At 51.7% G+C, this 22,869-nt stretch overlaps 2 protein-coding genes and 1 long non-coding RNA gene across 3 annotated transcripts; 1 reads left to right on the plus strand and 2 right to left on the minus strand.

The window, feature by feature from the left end:
- Window positions 1–662: 662 nt before the first annotated feature.
- On the minus strand, window positions 663–4,624 carry LOC148221448 (uncharacterized). Its single transcript, XR_015808035.1, has 2 exons — window positions 937–4,624; window positions 663–830 (listed from the first exon to the last, which is right to left on the minus strand). It is a non-coding gene; the product is annotated as an uncharacterized LOC148221448 (long non-coding RNA).
- Window positions 4,625–5,605: 981 nt separating this feature from the next.
- TUBB4B (tubulin beta 4B class IVb) lies at window positions 5,606–7,712 on the plus strand. Its single transcript, XM_014881057.2, has 4 exons — window positions 5,606–5,717; window positions 5,804–5,912; window positions 5,991–6,101; window positions 6,505–7,712. The coding sequence occupies exons 1-4, from the start codon at window positions 5,661–5,663 to the stop codon at window positions 7,563–7,565; spliced, it is 1,338 nt and encodes a 445-aa protein (XP_014736543.1). The 5' UTR covers window positions 5,606–5,660; the 3' UTR covers window positions 7,566–7,712.
- On the minus strand, window positions 7,702–21,411 carry CIMIP2A (ciliary microtubule inner protein 2A). Its single transcript, XM_088177697.1, has 7 exons — window positions 21,356–21,411; window positions 17,857–18,026; window positions 14,263–14,564; window positions 12,752–12,854; window positions 11,547–11,641; window positions 9,423–9,540; window positions 7,702–7,790 (listed from the first exon to the last, which is right to left on the minus strand). The coding sequence occupies exons 1-7, from the start codon at window positions 21,409–21,411 to the stop codon at window positions 7,702–7,704; spliced, it is 933 nt and encodes a 310-aa protein (XP_088033823.1).
- Between the last annotated feature and the right edge of the window lie 1,458 nt (window positions 21,412–22,869).

Here is a 22,869-nt window from a genome sequence, read left to right on the forward strand (position 1 = left end):
GAGCTAATTCTGAACACGCTGAAGAAGAACAGACCTGAAGAAATACTGGGACCAGAAAACCTACAATTTTTGCCACAGCTTTCTTAATATAGAAGTCCTTTCCCAAGGCCATGAAACCCAGGCAAGTCCCAGTGTTTTGGTGTTTTCTAAGTGCAGACATCACTGTGTACCTGTACACTGAGGTGACCAGGTTCCCTCCATGTGAGATATTCAGAGCCCTCCTGCAGTCAGATGCTGTCAGACCCCAGTTCAAGTCAGATAAACGCAGACCAGGAACTGCTGCTCCCCAGAGTAGTGTGCAATGCCAGGGATCAGTCACGAGAGGGAGGCTGGCAGAGTACCCCTTGGAAAGCCTTAGGAAATCTCTGACACAGCCAGCAGCTTCTCCCACCACAAATGATATCAACTAGCAAGGAGGCTTCTCTGGGAACATGTCATGGATGCAGGGAAAAGACACTGCAGTATGGAAACTCTCTGTGTGGGATGTGAAAGCTGCTCTGACCAGGATTTCAGAAGCCACAGTGTTGGAAGAAGTCCTCTATGCAGGGAGACGGGCACTAGCATGGAGTATGGATGAAGGCTCTTCTGGAAACAAGAGGGAGAAAGAATAATCCCTATCAGAAAAGGAGGTTTGAGAGAGACAGAGGAATGATAAAATCAGCTTCTGTGTGAAGGAAAGTTTATTTTTGCTCACAGCAGAGGTGTCACCATATGTGCACCTCATGACCGAATTAGTCACCACTTCTTGGTGGAGTCTCAGGAGAAACAGATCCTCCACGTGGAAGAACAGCTATCAGGCTTATCACTGGACAGCAGCAGAGCTGTGGAACCTTCATGGGAACAATGTTCAAAGTTCACAGGTTTCAAACATGAAGGATATAGAAATGGACAATTAATGCTGAACATTACATAAAGTAAAAGCTGGTTTAGCATTACCTTGTCTCACAGTATCACAGAAAACGTTAAACAGTCCTGGAGTGAAAGCTCTGAAGGATCAGACTCACAGCCTTGTGAATAGAGTTACTCAGTGGAAATCATGAAACCAAATGGAAGGAGCTCTTCTTCCACACAGATCGTGGTTATACCACAGGACTCATCAGGACAGGAGGCTGTTTATGCCCAAAGTTTACATGGCTGCAAAAGGTGATTAGATAAATTCATAATCACCCATTGGGCTATTAAACAAAAAGTTGCTTGCGGCTAAAGAATTGCCTGAACCAGCTGGCACACCCATATCTGTGTGCCCTGTTTCTCTTTGGTGACTGCTGCAGAGCACTAGAGACAAGACATTGGCCTGGGTAGACCTTAATCCCATTCAGCTGTTCTGATTTCCCTTAGGCAGGAATCCCACAACTGCACCTCTCACTTACTGGTCTCTGGAAGCAGCCTCTCACCTCCATAACTTCAATATCACAGGAACAACAATTTCTGGAAAACAAGACTGGTTATCCTTAGAAGTAACAATCAGAGGAGAATGAGAAAACACCTGCACATACCCATGCCTCACTTCAGTGTTACAATAAACCTGGAACGACCCCAACACCAAAAGCCCTCTGGTTCTGGAGGCAGCCCCCACCCACACTCACCCTCCACTCAGGGCTTTAGGTTTTTACCTACAGAAACAGAATTAGTTGTGTGATTTCTGTCTGGGCTCCTGCCAGCCCCAGGTCGAGGCTCAGCTCAGACTGGATCCTGTTTCAGAGACACAGGCTGCAATCTCACTGGTTAAACACCAAGAGAGGAGCGACAGTCGCTGTCTGCCTGCCTGCTGAGGGGAGGGATCAGCTCTGTACACACACGCAGAGAACACTGCTTCAGCAAAAGTGAAAAGAAAGTCCCTCCCCACTCTGTTCAAACCAGTTGTGTTTACAGTAAAATCTGTTTCCAAGCCAAAAGCAATACAGGTAGCTACAAAACCAAAACAATTGCAATAAAAAGTTTAAAAAAAAACCTAATACATAATTCAACAAAACAGAAATGCAATTTCCAACTTGTTTTAACTCCCCTGTGTCTATCTTTGGGTTATACCCAGGGTTTTTGGCCATGTAACACTGCCCCAAGACTCTAACAATGTTTTCTATGACCCCTCTTCCCACATTAATTTATTTAAATTTATTTTATTCAAAGTACTCAAATACCAGTTAAGACAGATGTCTGCAATGAAAACACGACGTGGGAGCCACAAACATCCCACCTCAGTGCTGTTCCTTTCTCTGCCTTCCCAACTGCTTTCCAGCATTCCCTACTCTGGCAAGCTGCAGCCTCTCCACTAAACCAATGGCCACCAGAAATGCATTTCAGCATTCAGCTCAGGCAGGACCATGGAATGTGCAGCTTTTTCTCCCAGAATTTGCCTCACACTCAGTATTCCAGGCAGAGGTTTGCCTTGGGAGGAATGCTCCAAGTGAGCCAGGGTTCTGGCACAGACCTGCCGTGGCATTTGCCAGCTCACCTCCTGGCACACACTAATTAATGCTGGCCTGCCACAGCGCTAGAAATAGCAGGGCTGACATGGTCGGCAGCTCCAGCAGCTCTCCATGGAGATTCCTCACTGTGTTCCTTCTCAGAGAGATCTTAGAAGTACTGGCATTTTACTTCAATTCAATAAATGGCAAAATATTTAAGATAGAATTGTCATTTCCTGTGGATGTGCAGGTAGCTAAGAAGAGAAATACTCACTGACTGGACTAAAATTAGCAAAAATATTGCACAAATACTTTGAAATATCTCCTCCTTAGATTTTCAGGTGGCTGAATCTCCTGGGGAAACCTCTAGAAGCTCAATCAGAGAGCAAAGTTTAGCTCCCCAGCAGGGTCCTAGCCCTGCTCCACTGGGAGTGACCCTGCTGGTGTTCTGCAGACAGGTATGGGAGCCTTAACCGAGCAGAGCATTTCCACTCTCACACTCCCTCTGGGAATGCTGGGGGTGGCAACAATTGCTCACTCCACACATTACAGAGCAGCTTCCCTTCCCAAACATGAAAGGCAGTGCAGGCTGGAGTAGAGGCTGTGGGAAGCACAAAGGCTCGGGATTGCTCACGCAGTGAGGACATGGATGGCACTAATGCACAGGCCTTTGCTTTCTGGTCCTGGCTGAAAACACCCCAAACCTGTATCTGCATTAAACACAGCAGCACTTGTACCACAAAGCCTCCCCCAAGCCCTGCAGTGGCTCTCTGCTCCATCTCAGGGCAGGTTCTCAGGGTTTCCTGAGCACACGTGCCTGTGAACGCTGTGCTGAGCACATCTGATGAGAATTGATGCTGAATGTACCTCCACGGACAGCTCGACACAGGAAACGCTCTACATTCCCTGGTTTTAATCACAAAGAAGCCAGGATTCCTTTTTTACATTACTCTGAAGAGATGGCATCACATCCTGCAGGAAAAGCTGTCTTTACTGATCAGCAGAGCCTTGTGTGAAATCTTGAGCAAGTCTTATCCAGACTTGCCAGGATGAATCCTGGCTGCCTTTGGTACCTAGATGATGCTGCAGTTTTTGGAATTGGTCACTTCAAACACCATCACAGAGAAAAGAAAGGTGTTGTCAGAGGACTGCTCTGAGCTGGAGTGGGCCAAGCCATCCCTTTCTGCTGATTCCAGTGTGAACACTATTCAATCAATGCCTGTAATTAGTGGGATAAATCTGGACCCTAATGCCTCTGCATTACTCAGCTATCTCAAAGGGAACTGCATAAACCTCCTGCATTCCAGCTGCGGATGTGAAGGATGAGCTGTGTGCATCTCCCCAGACACCCTGAAGGCTGACAAAGGCCTTCCCCAGGACCCTCTCAGGTCACTCCTGATGCTCTGGGGCTGCTCCAAGTGTTCCTGGACTCCTTCCAGCACCTCTGCAGGAATATGTTTATATGCCAGAAATATCGATCATCATAATCTTTATATTAAGCCGATGACCAGAGGACATTTAACCTCCAGCCAAAGCCTTCACAGGGCTTCTATATCCTGCCACCTCCTCACCTGACCCAGCCACAGGATGGGATTATTCTTATCCAGGCACAGATTCCAGGATGTGTACGAGCTGTTTGTGTGTCACGCAGAGCTGGCCTGTGTCAGCAGAATTGAGGTCATGGCTGCGTTTGCCTCAGCCCACCCCACGGCAAGGCAGCAGGATGAGACTCCCTGCCTTGGGAGCTCCATTAGGAGCCTCTTTCAAGTTTTTGCTACAGTATGAAACAAGAAGAGATGCTGGGACTTGTAGACCAAGCTGGCATCACAATGAATACATACAACCATAAAAAGATTCTGCTGAAACAATAATCAAATATGCTTAATAAAACTGTGACCAATGGATGCACTGTCTGGGCAAGAATGTGCTCACAAAGCTGGAAGGTAGAATAAGGGACAAGGAAAGTCAAGGGTGGTATTTATGCAGCATGGGGTGTCTGGCTGCCTCATGACAGGGCTGCAGCACCCACACGCAGCCCAGGATGCAGGTGTCCATGTGGGGAAGCCTTGGTAAGCAATGTCTACCTCAGATCAACTCACACGCAGGAGCCCCTCAATGGGGCCCTCCCCTCACATCACACGGGCTGCTACAGAGCTGCCACTGCAGGGCTCAGAGCAGCCCCAAGCCCTCGCAGCAGCCAGAGCCTCCGAACCTCCACACTCCCCTCACAGCTGCCAGGGCTCCCCTCTGCCCTCTCATGGCTCCTCATGGCTCCCCATGCCCCCACAGCCCCTCAAGCCCTCACACCTCCCTCACAGCCCCCACAGTCTCCTCACAGCTGCCAGACCCCCTGAGCCTTTAGGGGCCTCCGAGCCCTCACAGGAGCCAGGCTCCCTGAGCTCTCAGAGCCCCTGCGAGCCTCCCAAGCCCTCACACTCCCCTCACACCGCCCGCCCCGGCCCCTTCCCGCCACCCGCCCGCGCTGTCGCCATGACAATTTCCGCGCGCGCGGCCCCGCCACCCTCGGGCGGGGCGGCGCGCCAGAAAGTGCTGGAACGCCGCTGCAGCCCGCGCGTGCGCGCGCGGGGTCCTTCCCCCACCCGCCGCGGCGCTGCGGCTCCGGCTGGAGCGGGACGGGGGGACGGGCAGGGATGGAAGGAGGGAGGCAGGCAGACCTGCCTGGAGGCGAGGGGCGGGGGGAAGCGCTGGGGACCCGCGGGGAACCCGCCCTGTCCCGCAGTGAGGAGGAGCCGCCGCCTCCGCTGCGCAAAGCGCGCACTCGGGTCCGTGAATGGGCGGCTGCGGCGGCCACCGCCCAGAGCCCGCTGCGGAGTCACTGCGACGGTTACCAGGGCGCTTCATTCTCCGCCAATCAAACGGCGTTAGCTCATCCCCCAGGGCCGGCAGCCAATCGGCTTCGACATCAATCATTCAATTGAGCCAATCGGGAGCGCCGTGAGAGAGCTGAGGCGGGCACTCGCGGCTCCCGGTTGCTTAACTGTAGAGCCAACAGACAGGCGGGCGGGGCGAATAGGCGCCCCTGGCTTGAGTGACAGCTGCGCAGCCAATCAGATTCTCTCACTTGTAGAGCCTCGCTATAAGCATCCAATCGTTGCTGCGAGTGGCCGCCTGGGCGGGGAGAAGAGGGCTGCGCGCGCATTCCGCTGCTATATAAGGGCTGGCGGTTGCCTCACGCAGCCAGAGTCGGTTGGGGGAAGGCTGGGGTCGTAGTGAGCGCTCGGAGCCGCCGCCATCATGAGGGAGATCGTGCACCTGCAGGCCGGGCAATGCGGGAACCAGATTGGAGCCAAGGTCCGGGCGGGGAAAGAGGGCGCGGGGGCGGGAGGGGAGCGCACCCGGTCCGGCGTGGCCGCCGCTGACGCGCTTCTCTTCGGCAGTTCTGGGAGGTGATCAGCGACGAGCATGGTATCGACCCCACCGGCACTTACCACGGGGACAGCGACCTGCAGCTGGAGCGCATCAATGTCTACTACAACGAGGCCACAGGTAGGGCCCGGACCCGCCCCCCCCCACAGGCTCCCCCGGCCCCCCGGCGCGGTAGTCACGGCTCTCCCTGTGTTGCAGGCGGCAAGTACGTGCCCCGCGCCGTGCTGGTGGACCTGGAGCCCGGCACCATGGACTCGGTGCGCTCCGGGCCCTTCGGGCAGATATTCAGGCCAGACAACTTCGTGTTCGGTGAGTGCGCGGGGGCGGGAGGAGCCGCGGGGTGGGGCGGGCAGGGCACTGCGGGGCTGCCCCGCCGCACATGCTCCGAGGGACAGGCCCGGACGGGGCTAATCCTGGTGCGGAATACCGGGATTGCGGCTGGGAGCCGCTCCGAGGTGGCACCAGAGGTCGTTGCTCTTCCGATTCTTCGTTACCGCCTCCGTGCGTGCCACTGGGAGAAATGGAGTGGTTGCTGTATCATTGATAATTAATGTTTTCCCTGTGTCTGCCGAGCCACTGCAGAGGTGCTTGTGTGAAACCACAGCCCTGTGCTCGATAAGATGAAAGCTTTCATGGAGCCTGATGCTCTTAAGCTTTGCTTGCAAGCAGGAAGCAGTGACCGTAATCTAATACGAAAATGGCTCTTTTCCAGGTCAGAGCGGAGCAGGAAACAACTGGGCAAAGGGCCATTATACAGAAGGTGCTGAATTAGTCGATTCTGTGTTAGATGTTGTAAGGAAGGAGGCAGAAAGCTGCGATTGTCTCCAGGGCTTTCAGCTTACTCACTCCCTGGGTGGTGGCACAGGCTCTGGCATGGGTACCCTTCTTATCAGCAAAATCCGTGAGGAGTACCCAGACCGAATTATGAATACTTTCAGTGTGGTGCCCTCCCCTAAAGTGTCAGATACTGTAGTCGAGCCCTACAACGCCACGCTGTCGGTGCACCAGCTGGTGGAGAACACAGACGAGACGTACTGTATCGATAACGAGGCGCTGTACGACATTTGCTTCAGAACACTGAAGTTAACAACCCCCACCTACGGTGATCTGAACCACCTCGTGTCAGCCACCATGAGCGGTGTCACCACCTGCCTGCGGTTCCCGGGCCAGCTCAACGCTGACCTGCGGAAGCTGGCAGTGAACATGGTTCCCTTCCCACGTCTGCACTTTTTCATGCCTGGTTTTGCCCCGCTCACGAGCCGTGGGAGCCAGCAGTACCGGGCTCTAACGGTGCCAGAGCTCACCCAGCAGATGTTCGATGCCAAGAACATGATGGCGGCGTGTGACCCTCGTCACGGCCGCTATCTGACCGTGGCTGCCGTCTTTAGGGGCCGCATGTCCATGAAAGAGGTGGATGAGCAAATGCTCAATGTTCAGAACAAAAATAGCAGCTATTTTGTTGAATGGATCCCTAATAACGTTAAGACGGCAGTCTGTGACATTCCACCTCGCGGCCTCAAAATGTCTGCCACCTTCATTGGCAACAGCACGGCCATCCAGGAGCTGTTCAAACGCATTTCTGAGCAGTTCACTGCGATGTTCCGCAGAAAGGCCTTCCTGCACTGGTACACGGGGGAGGGCATGGACGAGATGGAGTTCACAGAGGCTGAGAGCAACATGAACGACCTGGTCTCTGAGTACCAGCAGTACCAGGATGCCACAGCTGAGGAAGAGGGAGAGTTTGAGGAGGAGGGTGAGGAGGAAGCCGAGTGAAGCTATGCAGTGGAACACCTGTAAATTTTGTTTAAAGTTGTATGAACTCTCTCATTCAAAAATTCTGTTTGTGTTGTGTTATTATTGCTGTTTCCGACTCACTCCCAATGCTGTACAGGCACCATTAAAGCAGTTTTCACAGTGCAATTCCCCGTCTTCTCTGTTCACACCGGTATGATTCCCGCGTGGCATTGCCATAAGTGAGCCCGCACAGATCCCGCAGGCCTGGAGGAGAAAGACAATGGGCTTGGCACCAGCACTGCCACCTTATCCATGGCCAACCACCCTTCTCCTGTCCTCAGCCTGGTGACACCTCTTGTGTCACTGGCGTAGTGGCAGTCCTGCTCCTGCTGGTTTGGGGATTGCAGACATTCCCTGGTGTTCTCTTACAATCAGGTACGGCTGGAGGGGGGCACATTTAACAGGGAGGGTGGAATTAACTCCAAGCTGTGTCTAAATTTAGGTGCCTGCCTGTGGCCTCTTGCAGCCTGGCCTGGCAGGAGCTGAGCAGAGGCCACAGGAGCTTTGAGCTGCCTGGGCACAAAATGGTGCCACAGAGCTGCCACCCAGCACTGGGTGTTCCTGCAGCAGCTGAGCTGCTCCCCTGTAGCTCCTCAGCACTACAAACCCAGCAGGGAGCCCTGGCCTGGCCCAGGGGTGACGAGTGACACCAAAGCTGTCCCATGCATGCAGCCCTTCTGCAGTGATTTCAAAAATCACAGTAGAGGTTTTGATAATCGGGTGTTGGTGCAGCCTCAGCTTTTGGGGTGAGCTGAACACCTGACAGGTGTCTGGAACTGGTTTGTCTCATGAGAACTCTTTAACAGCAGGTTTTTACAATGCAACCAGTTCATATGTTTGTGTCACTTGAAGTGACAAAGCTGTCACCGAGGAGCTGGACAGGAAGAGCAGGCTCCTCTCCTGCTGAAGAAATTCTGTTCAGCGTTTTAAATTATAACTGCTTTTATTTAAAGGTTTTCTGCCTTAATTAATTTTCTGCATCCAGAGCCGGACTGGTTGGAGCAGTTAAAACTGTGCTGACTGGTGGCTCCAGAGGCAGGGAAGTGGGAATGTGCAGGAACAGGGCCCGGTGTCAGACCTGCACTCAACATTCTCCTCTGGGCTCAACCTCGCCATCAGCCCAAACCCAGCCCTGCCAGGAGAGTTGTTTTCCCACTCTGCTTTCAATCCTGACATATTTTATATCCCGTTTTCCCCCTCTGCACTGCAGCAAGGACGAGCAATGAGTTCAGTTCTTCCCAGCTGAGCTCCATGATTTCCCACCCACATTACTGAGCTGACACCAAACACAGCAATACATTAGCTGCTGATTTGTGGAGATTTTTTAGCCTGGTACATTAATGCTTTCAGGTGCATGGACACACCTTCCCCTTACACACAAAATTCCTCCAACCCTTCCTTTTAGGCAGCCCAAGACATCACAGGGCTCAGGCAGGGACCTGTCCTGATGGCAAATACTGTTTCCCTACACTTTGTGCTTTCTCAACACCTTCGTACAATTTACCTTTTCCTTTTTATCAGACTTGAAGCTTTCCACAACAAATCCCTTTCCTGACATGTGACAGGTGGGATGTCACTGAGCCTCCCCTGCCTCAGTAGGGGATGGTGGCTGGAAATGTGAAGCCTGGGAGAGGCTGGCAGTGGGAATGCTGGGTTCTCCTGCAGCCAGGACATGGCAGAGTTCCAGCACCTCAGCACAGACCAGAAGAAAACCTACTACTCATGTGGGACATCTCAGTGATTGCTCACTTCTCTGCCACTCCAGCCAGCAACAGCACTCCTTAACCCCGTAATTAGTATTAGTGACTTTCGTTTTCACTCAGCTGATGAACTTACATGGTACAAAGCCTGCATAGGCAGGTTTGAGTCCAGCACGGTTGTAAATTTTGGTGTCCGGCCAGTGTGTCAGGGGGAATCTCGTGCCCAATGTATAAGGTGGATTTCTCTGCAAAAGCTGGAAAACAAAACAAAAAGAACCCCACAACAACATGGAACAGTTTATTTCAAAACATACTATTTTTACCAAAGTCATGTGCTTTGACTTTGCATTATATAAAATATTTAAGCCAACATAAAGCAATTCTCCTTCCAGTCCTGCTTTCTTCTAATTAAGAGCTACATTGCATTGTCCCTTTTTCCACTTCATAATTTTTTCTCGTGGCAGGTGTTGGCAGCAGTCCCTGCCAGCTCATCCCCCATGTCCACAGCATGGCCCAGGTGCTGTCCTTGGGATCCCTGCGGACCAGGCTGCAGATTTATTCCCTTGGGGATCATCCCCAAGTCCCAAAGGCCTCGTGTTCCTGCTCTGCTGTCCCTGGAGCTGGGCCTGTTCCTGTGCTGTGGCTGTGTCTGGGTTTGAGCCCCTTTGTGTTTCCATGAGTCCCATGAACAGGAATAGCCTGGAATGCCCAGGCCAGGAGGAGCAGGAAGGAGGCCGGACACAGGCGAGGGGCTGGGCAGCAGGGTGGGTGTCACAGCTGGGTGTCACAGCTCTGCAGCCACAGAACCCCCAGAGGTGTCCCTGGAGCTGTGCTGGCATGCAGGGAGGGGATGTGGGTCCCAGAGCCCAGCACACCACGGAGCCCTGGGTGCCTGGGATGGAGCCCAGGCTGCGGCTCCTCGAGAGGATTTTTGCTGTGCCTGCTGCAGGAAGTGAGCAGTGATCCATAGCACATCTGTAACCGAGGACAACAAAGATTTAGGGCAGGAGATTAGTGGCTTGAAGTCAGAAGCCATCTTAGCTAGAGATGTGCTGTGATTCTCCTTTCAGCGTGTCTGCTCCTCCGCCGCTGCCGAGCCCTGCCAGCCCGGATTCCGCCGACACCTCCCTGGCTGATTCACGGCATGGCAGGCGTGTCTCAAGGCATCAGGGGCAGGACGGCTTGGCAAACAGCACATCCAGGGAGAAATGCCCGCGTTTTGTTCTGTTTGTTCCACTTCAATTCCTAATCACGGCAGCAGGGAAGGAGGCAGAAGCCAGCACCGGGAAATACATTTCATCCAGAGCACGACACTGCCCTGCTGCTCTCCCCGCTGCCTCATTTCTGCCCAGCTGATTCCTTTGAGCTGGGCATCCTCACTCTTGGGTGTTTTTCCTGCATCAGCCCCATATGCCCGGGGGTGAAGGCACGGCAGTGTGTCCCGGGGAGCAGGAAGGGCTGGGATGTCTCAGCCTGTATTTAATGCGCTGATCCGCTGGACCAGCGAGGCTGCTGCATCCCAGGGACCTCCCCACATCCCGGGGACCTCCCTGCATCCCGGGGATCTCCCTGCACCCCGGGGCTCTCCCCACATCCCGGGGACCTCCCTGCATCCCAGAGATCTCCCTGCATCCCAGGGAATGTCCCTGCATCCCAGAGATTTCACGCCATCCTGGGCAAGGAGAGAATGTGTAGCTCTGAATGCAAACTATCAATTGCTGCAGGAGGGATCTCCTTTTCCCGTGCCAGAGGATTATGTGTCATTGTATGGGAGCTCTCACAGCAAGGGGACTGCAGTTTTTCGAGAGGGATATTTCTGCATCCTCCCCAAAAGGAGGAGAAAGAAGGTCGAGATCCCTTTAAGACAAATCGTGTTAGGAAAGGAAAAAGCCTTACAACCAATTAAAAGACATATCACAGGAAGCCACCATCACTGCCAACCAGACAGAGGAGATGTATTCTATAAGGGAAGTGCAGATAGTTGCATCCTGTATTTCTGCACCCAGAGCAACATTTTTAACAGCCACTCTTGACCCAGCCCTCAACAGATTTCCTTAATCCTTTTATGAACTCATTTATCCTCCTTTAATGTCCCAAGGAAACAAGTTACAGAATTTAATTGCTGGTGGTTTTTTCAACATTACTTAACAGTGTTTGATTTTGCTTGCACTTGTACCCCAGTTCTAATCCTACTACTGAAAATTGAGGTGGATCAGCATGAGCATTATGCACATTCTTATTTCAGTAATCTATAATCTACCTGGTATCGGTCAAATTCCTCCATGGCTTTCTTCACAGCTGGGATGTAGGTCATGCCGACTTTGTCAAAGAGGTAGGGGATAAATCCAGCATACCCTTGGGGTGGAGGCAAAAGAGAATATTTCCTGCTTGAGAACATACAATGATCATTTAAAGATCAACCATTCTGAGAGTGGAGGAGCCTGGGATGAATATAAAATCTTAAAGTAAAGAAAGGAAAAATTAATCTGTTTAAATTGTAAAATTAACTCTTACATGTGAGGTATCTTCTCTGAAAGAGGTTTTTCTCCTTATGATTCCCAAGGGAAACACAATGGCCTGAACTTATTTTTGTTGGTCTGCATATGGTATGGAAGAACCATTACATTTTCTTAGTCCTTTTTTTTTACATTTACAGCTCTTTCATGTTTTCTCCTAACTTAATACACGTTCAGGGGCTAACAACGGGATCTCCAACCTTTTTTCCTCATCTCCTCTGCCCATCCCACAACAGAAACTTTATAAAAAGTCTAAAAGTACATAAAACCTAGTGAGGTAGAACCTAAAAGCAGCCCAAACTGCCTCTTTCCAAAGGAATGCTTTGGAGAGAGAAATTTGTCTTCTGCACCCTAAAGCACGGACACGCTCTCATTTTAACTGAAATATTGTGATCCCTGTATTCCCATGATCCAGTGCAGAGTGAAGGATCCCACCCTGGATCCTTGGAGTCAGATCTTTGAGGGGAGAGCTCAGCCCATCACCCATTGTAGCTTTGCTGCTGCACAGAAATGTCTCCCAGAGCAAGGGGAAGTTACAGAGCACCCCTTGGAGGAGAGAGTTTAATGCCTTTATGATGGTGCCATACACCCCTGTGTGTGGATTTGGTGATTCAGGAAAGCATCTGGTTTCTAGGAGATAAATAACCACCCCAAGAGCGTGGGGCAGAGCCCAAGGACCAGCTCCCCTCACCCTCTGGAGCTTGGCCCCACAGCTGCAGGGAACTGAGGAGGTTCCTGAATCCCTTCCACTGCCCACGGGCACAGTGACATCCACAGGGTGACAGCACCCCAAAGAAACGCCCTTGAGGGGAGAGCAGCAGGGATATTTTCCACCCCAAACAAGCTGGAGCCGCTGGGTAACACCAGTGAGGTTTCCCCGTGGGGGAGAAGGGTCCCATCATTTCCTCAGAGGTGGCCTCGTGCTGCACGTGTCCTCCCTGTGTTTTACCTGAGATGACTTTCTGCCGGATGGCATTTGGGACAGGCAGCACTGGCAATGTGTCATCTGCTGTTACATCCCCTCTTGGCAGTGCCACACCTCCGGTTTCTAGCTGTTTAAAATAAAAAGAGAAATAAAATAAAATAAAACACGAGTAAAACTCGCTTCTTTCCCAGCTCCACTGCTTAAACTGCCAGGACCTGGGAATAACAACTGCCATTTCCAGTTCTTCCCAGCTTGACACTGAGAGCTACCCCAAGGATTCCTGGGAAAGTCAAATTACAAGACGAGCCAGTAGCAGACCTAGAAGGGGTTTGCAAAATCGCCATGGAGAGCAAGGGGAGCTTTGGGCACTGAGCTCCTGTGCAAATCTGTTTCTGAGGGCAAGGAGCAGGAATGGCCCTTCTTGGGATTTACATCCAAGCCAGCTTTTGACTCCATGCGTCAAACCTCTAATCTCTGCCTTCAGAGGATTTGCAGAGCCGTGGCTGCAGGAACGTGACAAAGGCTGTTGCTGGCTCCAGAGGAAATAAAAGGGTTTTTAAAAGACAATAAATATAATAATAAAAAAATTTTAAAACTATGAAACATGTTGGTCTGAAGGGATATTTGGCTGTGTTGTGCTCAACAGCCCCCAGCTCCACAGGCAAATCCCAGTACTGGTGTTCAAAGGGAGGTAATGATGGTGGGAAATTCAGGTGGGGGCAGATACAGGGTCAGAAACCCAACCAAAGATACTGGGAGTGCTCTCTTTTTGAGAGGAGGAAGAAGAGGAGGAGGAAGGCAACATCAGGGCTCCAAGAATACCCTAAGGAATCACAAGGCTGCCCAGCACAGCGTAACAAAACTTTAGGCACTGGGATTGAAGCCAAACCCACCCAAATGAGAAATTCAGCCTTTTTGATTGGGAAGTGTAATTAATGATCAAAACCATTTCCTGAAGATGGAGTAGATTTGCTGCTGCTGGAAACATTTGTGTGTTTGATCTTTCTCTACATGAACTCTTAAGGGCAACAAGGCTGGTGAGGGACTCAGAACACAAACCCTGTGAGAGATCTGGGGTTGTTTGTCCTGGAGAAAAGGAGACTCAAGGGTGACCTTATCAACTCTACAGCTCCCTGAAAGGTGGCTGTGCTCAGGTGGGGTTGGTCCCTTTCTCCAGGCAGCACTGACAGAACCAGAGGACACAGTCTCAAGCTGTGCCAAGGGAAAATTAGGTTGGATTATTAGGAAAAAGTTTTTCATGGAAAGAGTGATCAAGTACTGGAATGGTCTGCCCGGGGAGGTGATGGAGTCACCATCCCTGGATGAGTTTAATAAAAGACTGGATGTGGCACTCAGTGCCATGGGTTAGTTGAGGTGTTGGGGCATGGGTTGGACTCGATGATCTTGAAGATCTCTTCCAGCCCAGTGATTCTGTGATTTCTATGAATTAACTTTGTGCTCTTGCCACTCACACCCGTGTGAAATTCCCCCCTCACACCCACCACCCCCAATCCCTCAGCCAGGGCCATACTCACCGTTTTGCTCCCTCCACAGTTACACTGGCACGTTCTAGTCCCTTTGCCCAGCAGACCAGCCAGGGGTGATGTGACCACCTCCCTGTGCCTCTCCTCAGCTGCAGGGTGCAGGGAGAGCCCCTGCAGCAGCTCCTGGGGCTGCCAGGGCTGCAGGGCACCGGGCACGGTGGGGTCTGGGGGGCACTGCCAGTGCCTGGGCTCCATGTGGGTCATCATGGGCTCCTCCAGCACCGGCGTGGGGACAGGCTGTGGGCCCAGGGGTATCTCAGGAGGGCTTATGATGGGCTGGTAGGTGACATATCCTGAAGGACAGACACTGAGTTAGGGGATAGGCATGGCCCAAAGAGGATGAGGGATTCCCATTATCCCCCATACCCCTTGGGGGACTGGGAAGGAGCCTGGAGGTCAATGGTGCAAAATGAGAATGGCTCGAGTTGGAAGAGACCACAAGGATCTGCTCCATGCACATCCCATGGCTGTGGCATCAGCCCCATCAACAAACCAGCCTGCACAGAAAACCAGCACAAATCTGAGTTAAATAACATTTATTCCAACTAAACGGTAAAATTTCACCAGCCAAGTTAAAAAGCGGTAAAGGGAGAAAAACTCAGTCCTTAACTCCACGTGGCTGTGTCAGCTCACCCCAAACAGAGCCCCCTTCCAAGGAATTCTTGCTCTGGCACCGCTGCTGCTCATTGAGGAAAGGATTTGCTGTAACACTGGCTGGAAAAAAATTATCTTACATCCAGCAAATCTCCACTGTGAATGAGGGACAGAGCCCTGTGATTTGAGATTCTGCAGGGACAGCTGAGTTTGGCAACTTTTGTCTGATTTCCCCTTAAAAATCCCCCATGACGTGGCTCCCCAGGTGCCCCATCCCCGTGTAAAGCCCATTTTTCCCCTCCTCTGTAGTTCCAGAGGAGCAGCAGTCCTCCACCCCACAGCCACCTTTTCCTTCTTGGAAAACTGTTACTATGTCAGCCTGGTCTTTAAAAACAAACCAAATTCCTTCCATTTTTGTGCTCACAGGTCATTTTTTTCCCAGTCATTATAGCCTTCCTCTGAGCTCCCCTTGGGAGCACATCTGCATCCCAGGGCTGAGCTCTGGGAATGAGGCACCATCCTCTGCAGAGGCTCCATCTGCAGACAGACCGTTCATCTGCAGTGCTGGATTAGTGCTGGACTCAATCTTAGAGGTTTTTTCCAAGCTGAATGATTCCATGATTTCTGGAAATCTGCAGAAATCAGCAAAATCTGCCCTGGTTTTGCACGAGTACAAACTCCTGGTGGGCATTTAGGTGTGCAATCTGCCCATAATTACATAATAATGTGTATACATTCTCTATACAACTTTGTGAAATATATATAATAGACTCTCTGCAACTCAATTATCAAGTGTCCAGGCTGGCAGCAAAGTAAAGAAAAATCCCTGATTAAAATGATTTTTCAACCCAATGTGCAAATTTTAAAGCAGGTTTATTTTTTACTTCATTACTAATAAGAATGTTGAATCTACTCTCTCACATAAACCAAAGGAAAAGGAAACTTAGGGTGTTCTGTATTTGGGAAATCCATGTGAGCTCCTTTTTATGACCCTGGGGTTTGCAAACTGATTGATTCTGAAAGCTGCATAGTGAGGCACGAAATGTAAAGCCAGGAGAGCTCAGTGCTTTTGATTTGAGTAAATATCCACATTTTCAGGTCAGGCTCCTGGGGAACGGCTGCCTGCACACTTGGCCTGTGCCACAACCAGTTCCAGCATGGATGGTGGATGATTCAGCACATCCCTGGCTGATCTCATGGGATCACAGAATCTCCTGAGCTGGAGGGACCCACAGGATCCCCCAGGGCAGCTCCTGTCCCTGCCCAGACCCCCCAACAATCCCAGCCTGTCCATCCCTGGCAGCGCTGTCCAAACGCTCCTGGAGCTCTGGCAGCCTCGGGGCCGTGCCCATTCCCTGGGGAGCCTGGGCAGTGCCCAGCACCCTCTGGGGGAAGAACCTTGCCCTGAGTTCCAATTTAAACCTCCCCTGACAGAGCTCCAGCCATTTCCTGGTCACCAGAAGGAAGAGAACCCCAACAGCAGAGCCTGATTTCACTTCCAGCAAGAAAACAAATGGGATTCAACTGATAGAAACTAGCAAAGTACTTGGTGCCCATCAATGAGACTTTGTCAAACCCAACCTTGCAAAAAAATCTTGAGACCCAGTTTGCTAAAGGCAGCCACAGGCCCAACACTGCCATGAGCTCTTCGATCACCATCACATAAAACACCCAGAAGGACACCAGGAGCACCTGGAGAGGGTTTGAGGGATTGCACAGGGCCAGCTGGACAGCAGGAGCTGTTGGTGACCTCATCAGCACAGCCAGGGGTGGTTCTTCAGGACATCACTAATGAGCAGCAGCATTGGAAATGAGGAGAGAACCAGAATAATGAGAGAGCAACTCAGTCAACTGGTTAGTTGGGTCTGTCCCAGCTGTGTTTTAGACCACAGAAATGCAAATCCAAATCTCCAGGAATGAAGCCTGTAAACACCACCTGTGTAGAGGAGTCTGGATCCTGGAAAACAGGGCCAGGAGGAGCAGGGAGGCCACAGGTTTGCAAGAAGCTGCACGGCACAAATTCCCAGTGAGAAATGAGAAAGCAACACTTTGGTGTGGCCATCCCCAGGGAAATAAAGACCCAGATCCCACATGGGTACCTTACCCCTGTGTTCAGCCTGCAGGAAAATCACTCCCACTGTCCAGGGCATCCACAACAACCACGGGGTGACATGTGGCAAATGTGTCCCCAAAGGATGGCACATCCCCAAGGGGCTGATCAGGGCAGCTCTGCTTTGGGGCTGCTCAGCAGGGACCAGGCACTCTGCCCGAAGGGCTGGGACTTGGTAGGAGATTCCTGCAAATTCCCAGTGTTGGGAAGCCACATGAGCCTAAGTGCTTGATGGAGGAGATGGAGCCTGTTAGCAAAGTGGGAAAGGAGGGAAAAGGAAAGCACAGGACCCCTTGTGCTGAGCTGAGGAGGAGCAGCAAGAAGCAGAATCAATACCAAGATTCCAGAGCTCAGAGAAGAGCAAGCTCTGCACCAGGCAGGTGAGCCAGAATAGAATCTGAGGTAGGAGACCAGACCTTCCCCTAAGATGGATTTTAGCCTTTGGAATTGTGCTGGGCTTGACTGGGATAGAGGTAATTTTCTTTGTAGCAGCTAATCCAGGCCATGGTTTGGATTTGTGAGCAGGCAGCTGTACAGGGTTTAGTTCCCAGCCAGGGTTAAACCACAATAGGAATTCTGGAAGAACTGGGGAGTGAGTTAATGATATGCCATCAAATCACTTATCTTCATCTAATTGAAGATAACCTGGGAACTGAAATTCTCCTCTCCACACCACGAGAATCCCCATCCTCGTGAGCTGAGGCCAAGAGCTCCAACTCCTCACTCTGCTGCTCTCCAATGTCAGAGCTCCAACACCAGAGCTGTGATTGCTCCAAGGAAAATGTCCCATTGCATCCAGCAGCCTAGCAAGGACAGGTGGGCACAGACCCCACACTACTGGTAATTAACACTCTGCTCATTAGCAGGGTCCATTTGCTCACCTGGATGCTCAATGTGGTAATGGAACTCCTGGAGGTTTTCCTTGTTGTCCAGGGGTGCCAGCACAGACCGAGGGCTCTTGTTGACAGTGGGATCTGTCAGCAGATCGTGGGTGATTCTGCCATAGGTGTCCCCAAACTTGAAGGAGAACTGAGGAACGTAGCCCCCATAGCTGAGGAGGAAAGCAAAGAGGAGCCATCACCCAGATGGCAGGGGGAGATGTCCACTGGTGGGGTAATCATGGAATCCCAGACTGGTTTGGTCTGGAAGGGACCTTAAAGTCCAGTCAGCTCCACCCCCTGCCATGGGCAGGGACATTTTCCACCATCCCAGGTTTCTCCAAGCCCTGTCCAGCCTGGCCTTGGGCACTGCCAGGGATCCAGGGCCTGCCCACCCTGCCAGGGAACAATTCCTGCCCAATATCCCATCCAGCCCTGGCCTCTGGCAGTGCAAATCTGCTGCAGGGTGTTTGTACCCTGGAGAGGCCCTGTCCAGGAGCCCAGGGAAGGTGAGGGGTGGGATGAGCCCGGGTGGAGCAGCAGCACGGGGGGAGAACTGAGACCACACGTGAGGTTACACAGGAGGACAGGAGGGAGTGTCTGTGCTTCACATGCAGGTTCTCCTCTGGCAGCATGAAACCTGGCTCATCAATTCACAGGCAAGTACGGGCACAGGCCTTTGGTTCTTGGAGGAACACAGGATGAGGTCAGGGAACAGCATCTGTGGATGGGAAAACTCCCAGCACAGCATGGGCTGCAGTGGCTTTGGCAGCACCAACATCCACAATCCCCCAGGTAAAACTCCAGCTCGATGTGCCCCAGTTCACACTTTGCAGTCCCTCTCTGCTCTGACACACGGCGAGTAACTGAGAAAATCCCAGTGTCTCTTGTTCATTATTGAAACTCAAAAATCAGAATCATTCCTCACTTGCACTCTCCTCCCTCTGCTCACAGTGAGGAGTGGGCTGGGGCTGATGAGCCCAGCCAGGCACTACCTGGCACAGGAGGGGGCACAGGGAAGGTGATCAGTCCCAGGAACAAACACAGCTCTGTTTTTTTGGGATCTCTCCACTGCCCAGTCCCTGGGATGGGCACTGTGACTTGCTGATGGCCAAGGGCAGGGCAGGTGCTGGAGCTCTGGCTCTGCTCCGAGTCACCATCAGAAACTCGAGCTGTTCCAGTCTCAGATTTCCTAATGGTGATGTTATTCCAGCACTGAAGAAAGGTAGAGCAGCCAGTTGCAATGGACAGACAGAAATATTCCATCAATGAGCCCAGCGTGGATCTGGGGATAAAGCCAGATGATGCACGAGGATCATAAGATGATGAGTAAGTCCTTTCCCTTCCAAATAGTTGAAACAACAGCGAGCAGAGCTGTGCATTTACTCTTGGCAGCTTTCCCCACTCTGCATGCAGGATGCCTCCCCAGCAGATCACTGGCTCATCCCCAGGGGTTCTCAATGAGTCTTGCAACACAGATGACAAAACTGAACAAGGGCACAAATGACACAGCCCAAATAATTACAGGATGGCTGGAGGGATTTTGATCATGGACAAAATAATGGCTGGGCTGAGAAAGGGCTCTGTTCCCCTGCAATTAAACACGAGGTGACCTGAGCGAGTCAGTCTGGGTGCACAAGAAGGGATCTGCCACAGAGAGAGTCACAAGTGCTGCTGGTAAATCCCTGGGAAGGGCTCAGCCTCAGCAGGGCTGTCTGTGCCCCTGTGCCCCCTGTGGGGGTTGATGAAGGACCCCCTTTTGGGGATCCCTGTTTGGGGGCAGTGGTGAGCAGTGAAAACCCTCTCACCCTGCCCTTGCTCAGCCCTATCTCCTCCATCACCACTCCCAGGCTGCCACCCAAACCTGCTCTGCCTCCCTGGTCGCCAGCAAAGCCTTGGCCTGGGGCCCATCCTCACTTGTCTCCAAACCCTTCCCAGCTCTGCAGAGCCAGGCTGTGCTCAGGATCCATGGATTGAGCCCTTCTCTGCCCAGACCTTCCCAAGCTATCCCACTCATTGAGTTTAGGTCTCCCAGTAATCGTGAGCACTTTTCAAACTCCTGCTGTGACCATTGCCTGGCCCGAGTGACAACAATGTGCTTTGGTGCTCTCATGGTGTTTGTGGGTTCACTGGCACAGGTGCTGCACATGGGACACCTGGGGACATCCTGGACACAAATCCTCCTCCTGTGACACCCCAGTGCAGGGCTCTGCTGGTGATGCCCTTCAGGCAGCTCCTCCTCATCCTCAGTACCCAAAGCAGATGCAAAGCAGCACCCCAGGGGCTCAGGGGCTGCCCCGAGCCTGCACAGCACCAAGACAAACAACAGCAGGATTTTATTCCTCCTCCTGCCTCCAGAGCCAAAGCAGCTCTGAGAGGAGCAGCCCCAGCTGTTGTGTCCATCTCTGCAGGCAGGCAGGGGTGATCAAGGGAAGGTGTTGTGGTTTTGAGGCTGCAATTCCAGCCACAGCTCCCTCCTTGCTGTCCCTCGTGTGTCCCAAGCTGCTGCCAGCTTTGATGGCACACATGGAATGTCACATCAGATGGCTACAGCAATGCAAAAATGAGTTAAAAACCCTCGGCCTCAGAGCTCATGTTAGAGGGAAGGTACAGAGATCTGTAATGGAAAATCCTGCGTGTCACTGTAAGGGGAAGGGCTGGGCCCTGCAGGAGCAGCCTTAGGGAAATGTGCTCCACCCTCTCCTGTGCTGGGGATCTGCCTCCCCAGACCTGCCCTGCCCCACAGGACCTGGCTGCCATTCCCTGTGCCAGGGCTCACAGCCTGCTTCACCTCAGCCTGGGCTAATCCAAAGGATTTCATGCCCACAGCAGTTGCTTTTCCCCTGGGGGCCACCCAGCCCTTCCCATCCCCTTTACACATCCCAGCCCAGGTCTCACCACAGGACCCCACACACAATGTCTCAATTCACAGCAAATCCCTTATTCCTCCCATTCATATCTTACCTTCTCCCCTGTAACTCATTGCTTCACATCCAGAGTTTCTTCTTTCCAAGCCTTTAGAGGAGAGTGTCACAAAGAGCTTTGGAAAAAATCCAACTACTTATGGAATAGAGCACAAGACTTCCCAGTCCCTGACCCAGTAACAGGACAGGGCTCCAGCCTAGTGACCAGAGGGTGTCACATCTGTACAACCATTTTGTCAAAGGAGACTTCCAAAAATCCTTGATGCCAATATTAAGACAGTTTGGAAGCCAACCCCTACACAGTAGCTCCAGTGACATTTGGCAGCTTAAAAGAACTGGGGGAAAAGGGAGGAAAATAACAATTTTGGCTTTGCTCTCCATGTGCTACAGCATGGTCTGTAACTCTACCCTTCTGTAAGGTGCTCTTTCTCCTGGAGCTTTCTCTCCTTCAGAGCATGGTTACATGGAATATTGAATAACGTCTTTAAAAAAAACCCCAAAACATCCTGAGTCACAAACACTCCCTGACCCCAACCAGAGCCACTTGCATTGGAAATGGATGTTTTGGATGAACTTACCCAGGGATGTAGTAGGGGTTTCGAGGGAAGATGCTGTTTCCTTTGGAGCCTGCCATGATGATGTTACAGCTCGTGGTGGGCAAGGGGGAAGGAGACACAGCTCAGTGCAGTCACCAGGGAGCCTCTGTGATGTCAGCCCCCAACAGGTTCCACCAGCAGCACAAAACCCCCCAGCTTCTCCTGGACACAGCTCATTCCTTCCCCACCTGGAAGTTTTGGATGAGCACAGGAATTTTACAGCTCCCTGTAAGTGGCCCCATCACAAACACACTTCCATGGTTCACATCCCATACCAGGACTCTGGAGAGCCTGGGGATGCCATCCCTGGCTGTGCCCCCCAGGTCAGGTTCTGCTGTTTCCACCAGGGACAGTTCAAGGCACAGGCTCAGGGATGTCCTGGGCTGCAGGGGAAGCTCAGGCAGATGTTTGAGGATGGGATGATCCTTCAGTGCCTGATTCCTGCAGGATAAAGGTTGCTCCCATTCTCAACATCACACAGCCACGTTGCCTTGCAGGTGCTGCTGGGTTTCTTCCAGAACAGGGGCTCCTGTTCACTGAACAGCCCAGGCACAGTTTGGGTTGGGAGGGACCATAAAACTCACCTTGTCCCACCCCTGCCATGGCAGGGACACCTCCCACTGTCCCAGGCTGCTCCAAGCCCCAATGTCCAACCTGGCCTTGGGCACTGCCAGGGATCCAGGGGCAGCCACAGCTGCTCTGGGCACCCTGTGCCAGGGCCTGCCCACCCTGCCAGGGAACAATTCCTGCCCAATATCCCATCCAGCCCTGCCCTCCTTCATCTTAAGGCCATTCCCCCTTGTCTTGTCCCTCCATGCCCTCATACACCTCCTGATCAGCTCACAGATCTTTGGGAAGAAAAACATGGAATATTTTGTATGTGATCTTAGGACTGGTCACTGATGCAGTTTAAACTTCTCACACATGTGATGTTTGAATTAAAAATTAAATATGCATGAACATGCTTGGCTTTTAGACATTTCACTGTGCTAAGTGTTCTTCAGCCTTCCAAAAAATATAGAGTAGCTTCTGAAGCTGAAAATTACTAACTTTTTTCTCTCTAAATTCCCCTCCCAGCTGACTGGACTTGCCATTGGAGCTGCAGCCATGCTACTACTTGAAGTAGTTGTTTGTTTGTCATGTATGGGATAATGAGACTATTTAATTATCAAACTTACTGTGTAAGTTTTAAAACCAGTTTTTCCATCAATCTTGAGTATTTTTGTCATTTTCTGTAGCAGTTGTTTGCTGTAGAGGTGTGGTTCTTGCAGGACAACAGCTTTAAAGGATGGAGAACTTCCCCAGGTGTGAACCCAGAACTGTCACATGCAGGACCTGGAGGTTTTATTTCCTTGGTGTATGAGCAGTGTCAGCCTCAGGATCAGTTGTGAATTCTGCAGATGATTTCCACCCTACTGTGATTTCACTGTCACAGGAAGGAGAAACGATTGAATGAGAGGTTTCCTTCAGGAGATGAAAGCTACCCAGTCCTTCTG

Source organism: Sturnus vulgaris, chromosome 22, assembly GCF_052056855.1.
Source record: "Sturnus vulgaris isolate bStuVul1 chromosome 22, bStuVul1.hap1, whole genome shotgun sequence".
In the NCBI taxonomy this organism is placed as follows: Eukaryota; Metazoa; Chordata; class Aves; order Passeriformes; family Sturnidae; genus Sturnus; species Sturnus vulgaris.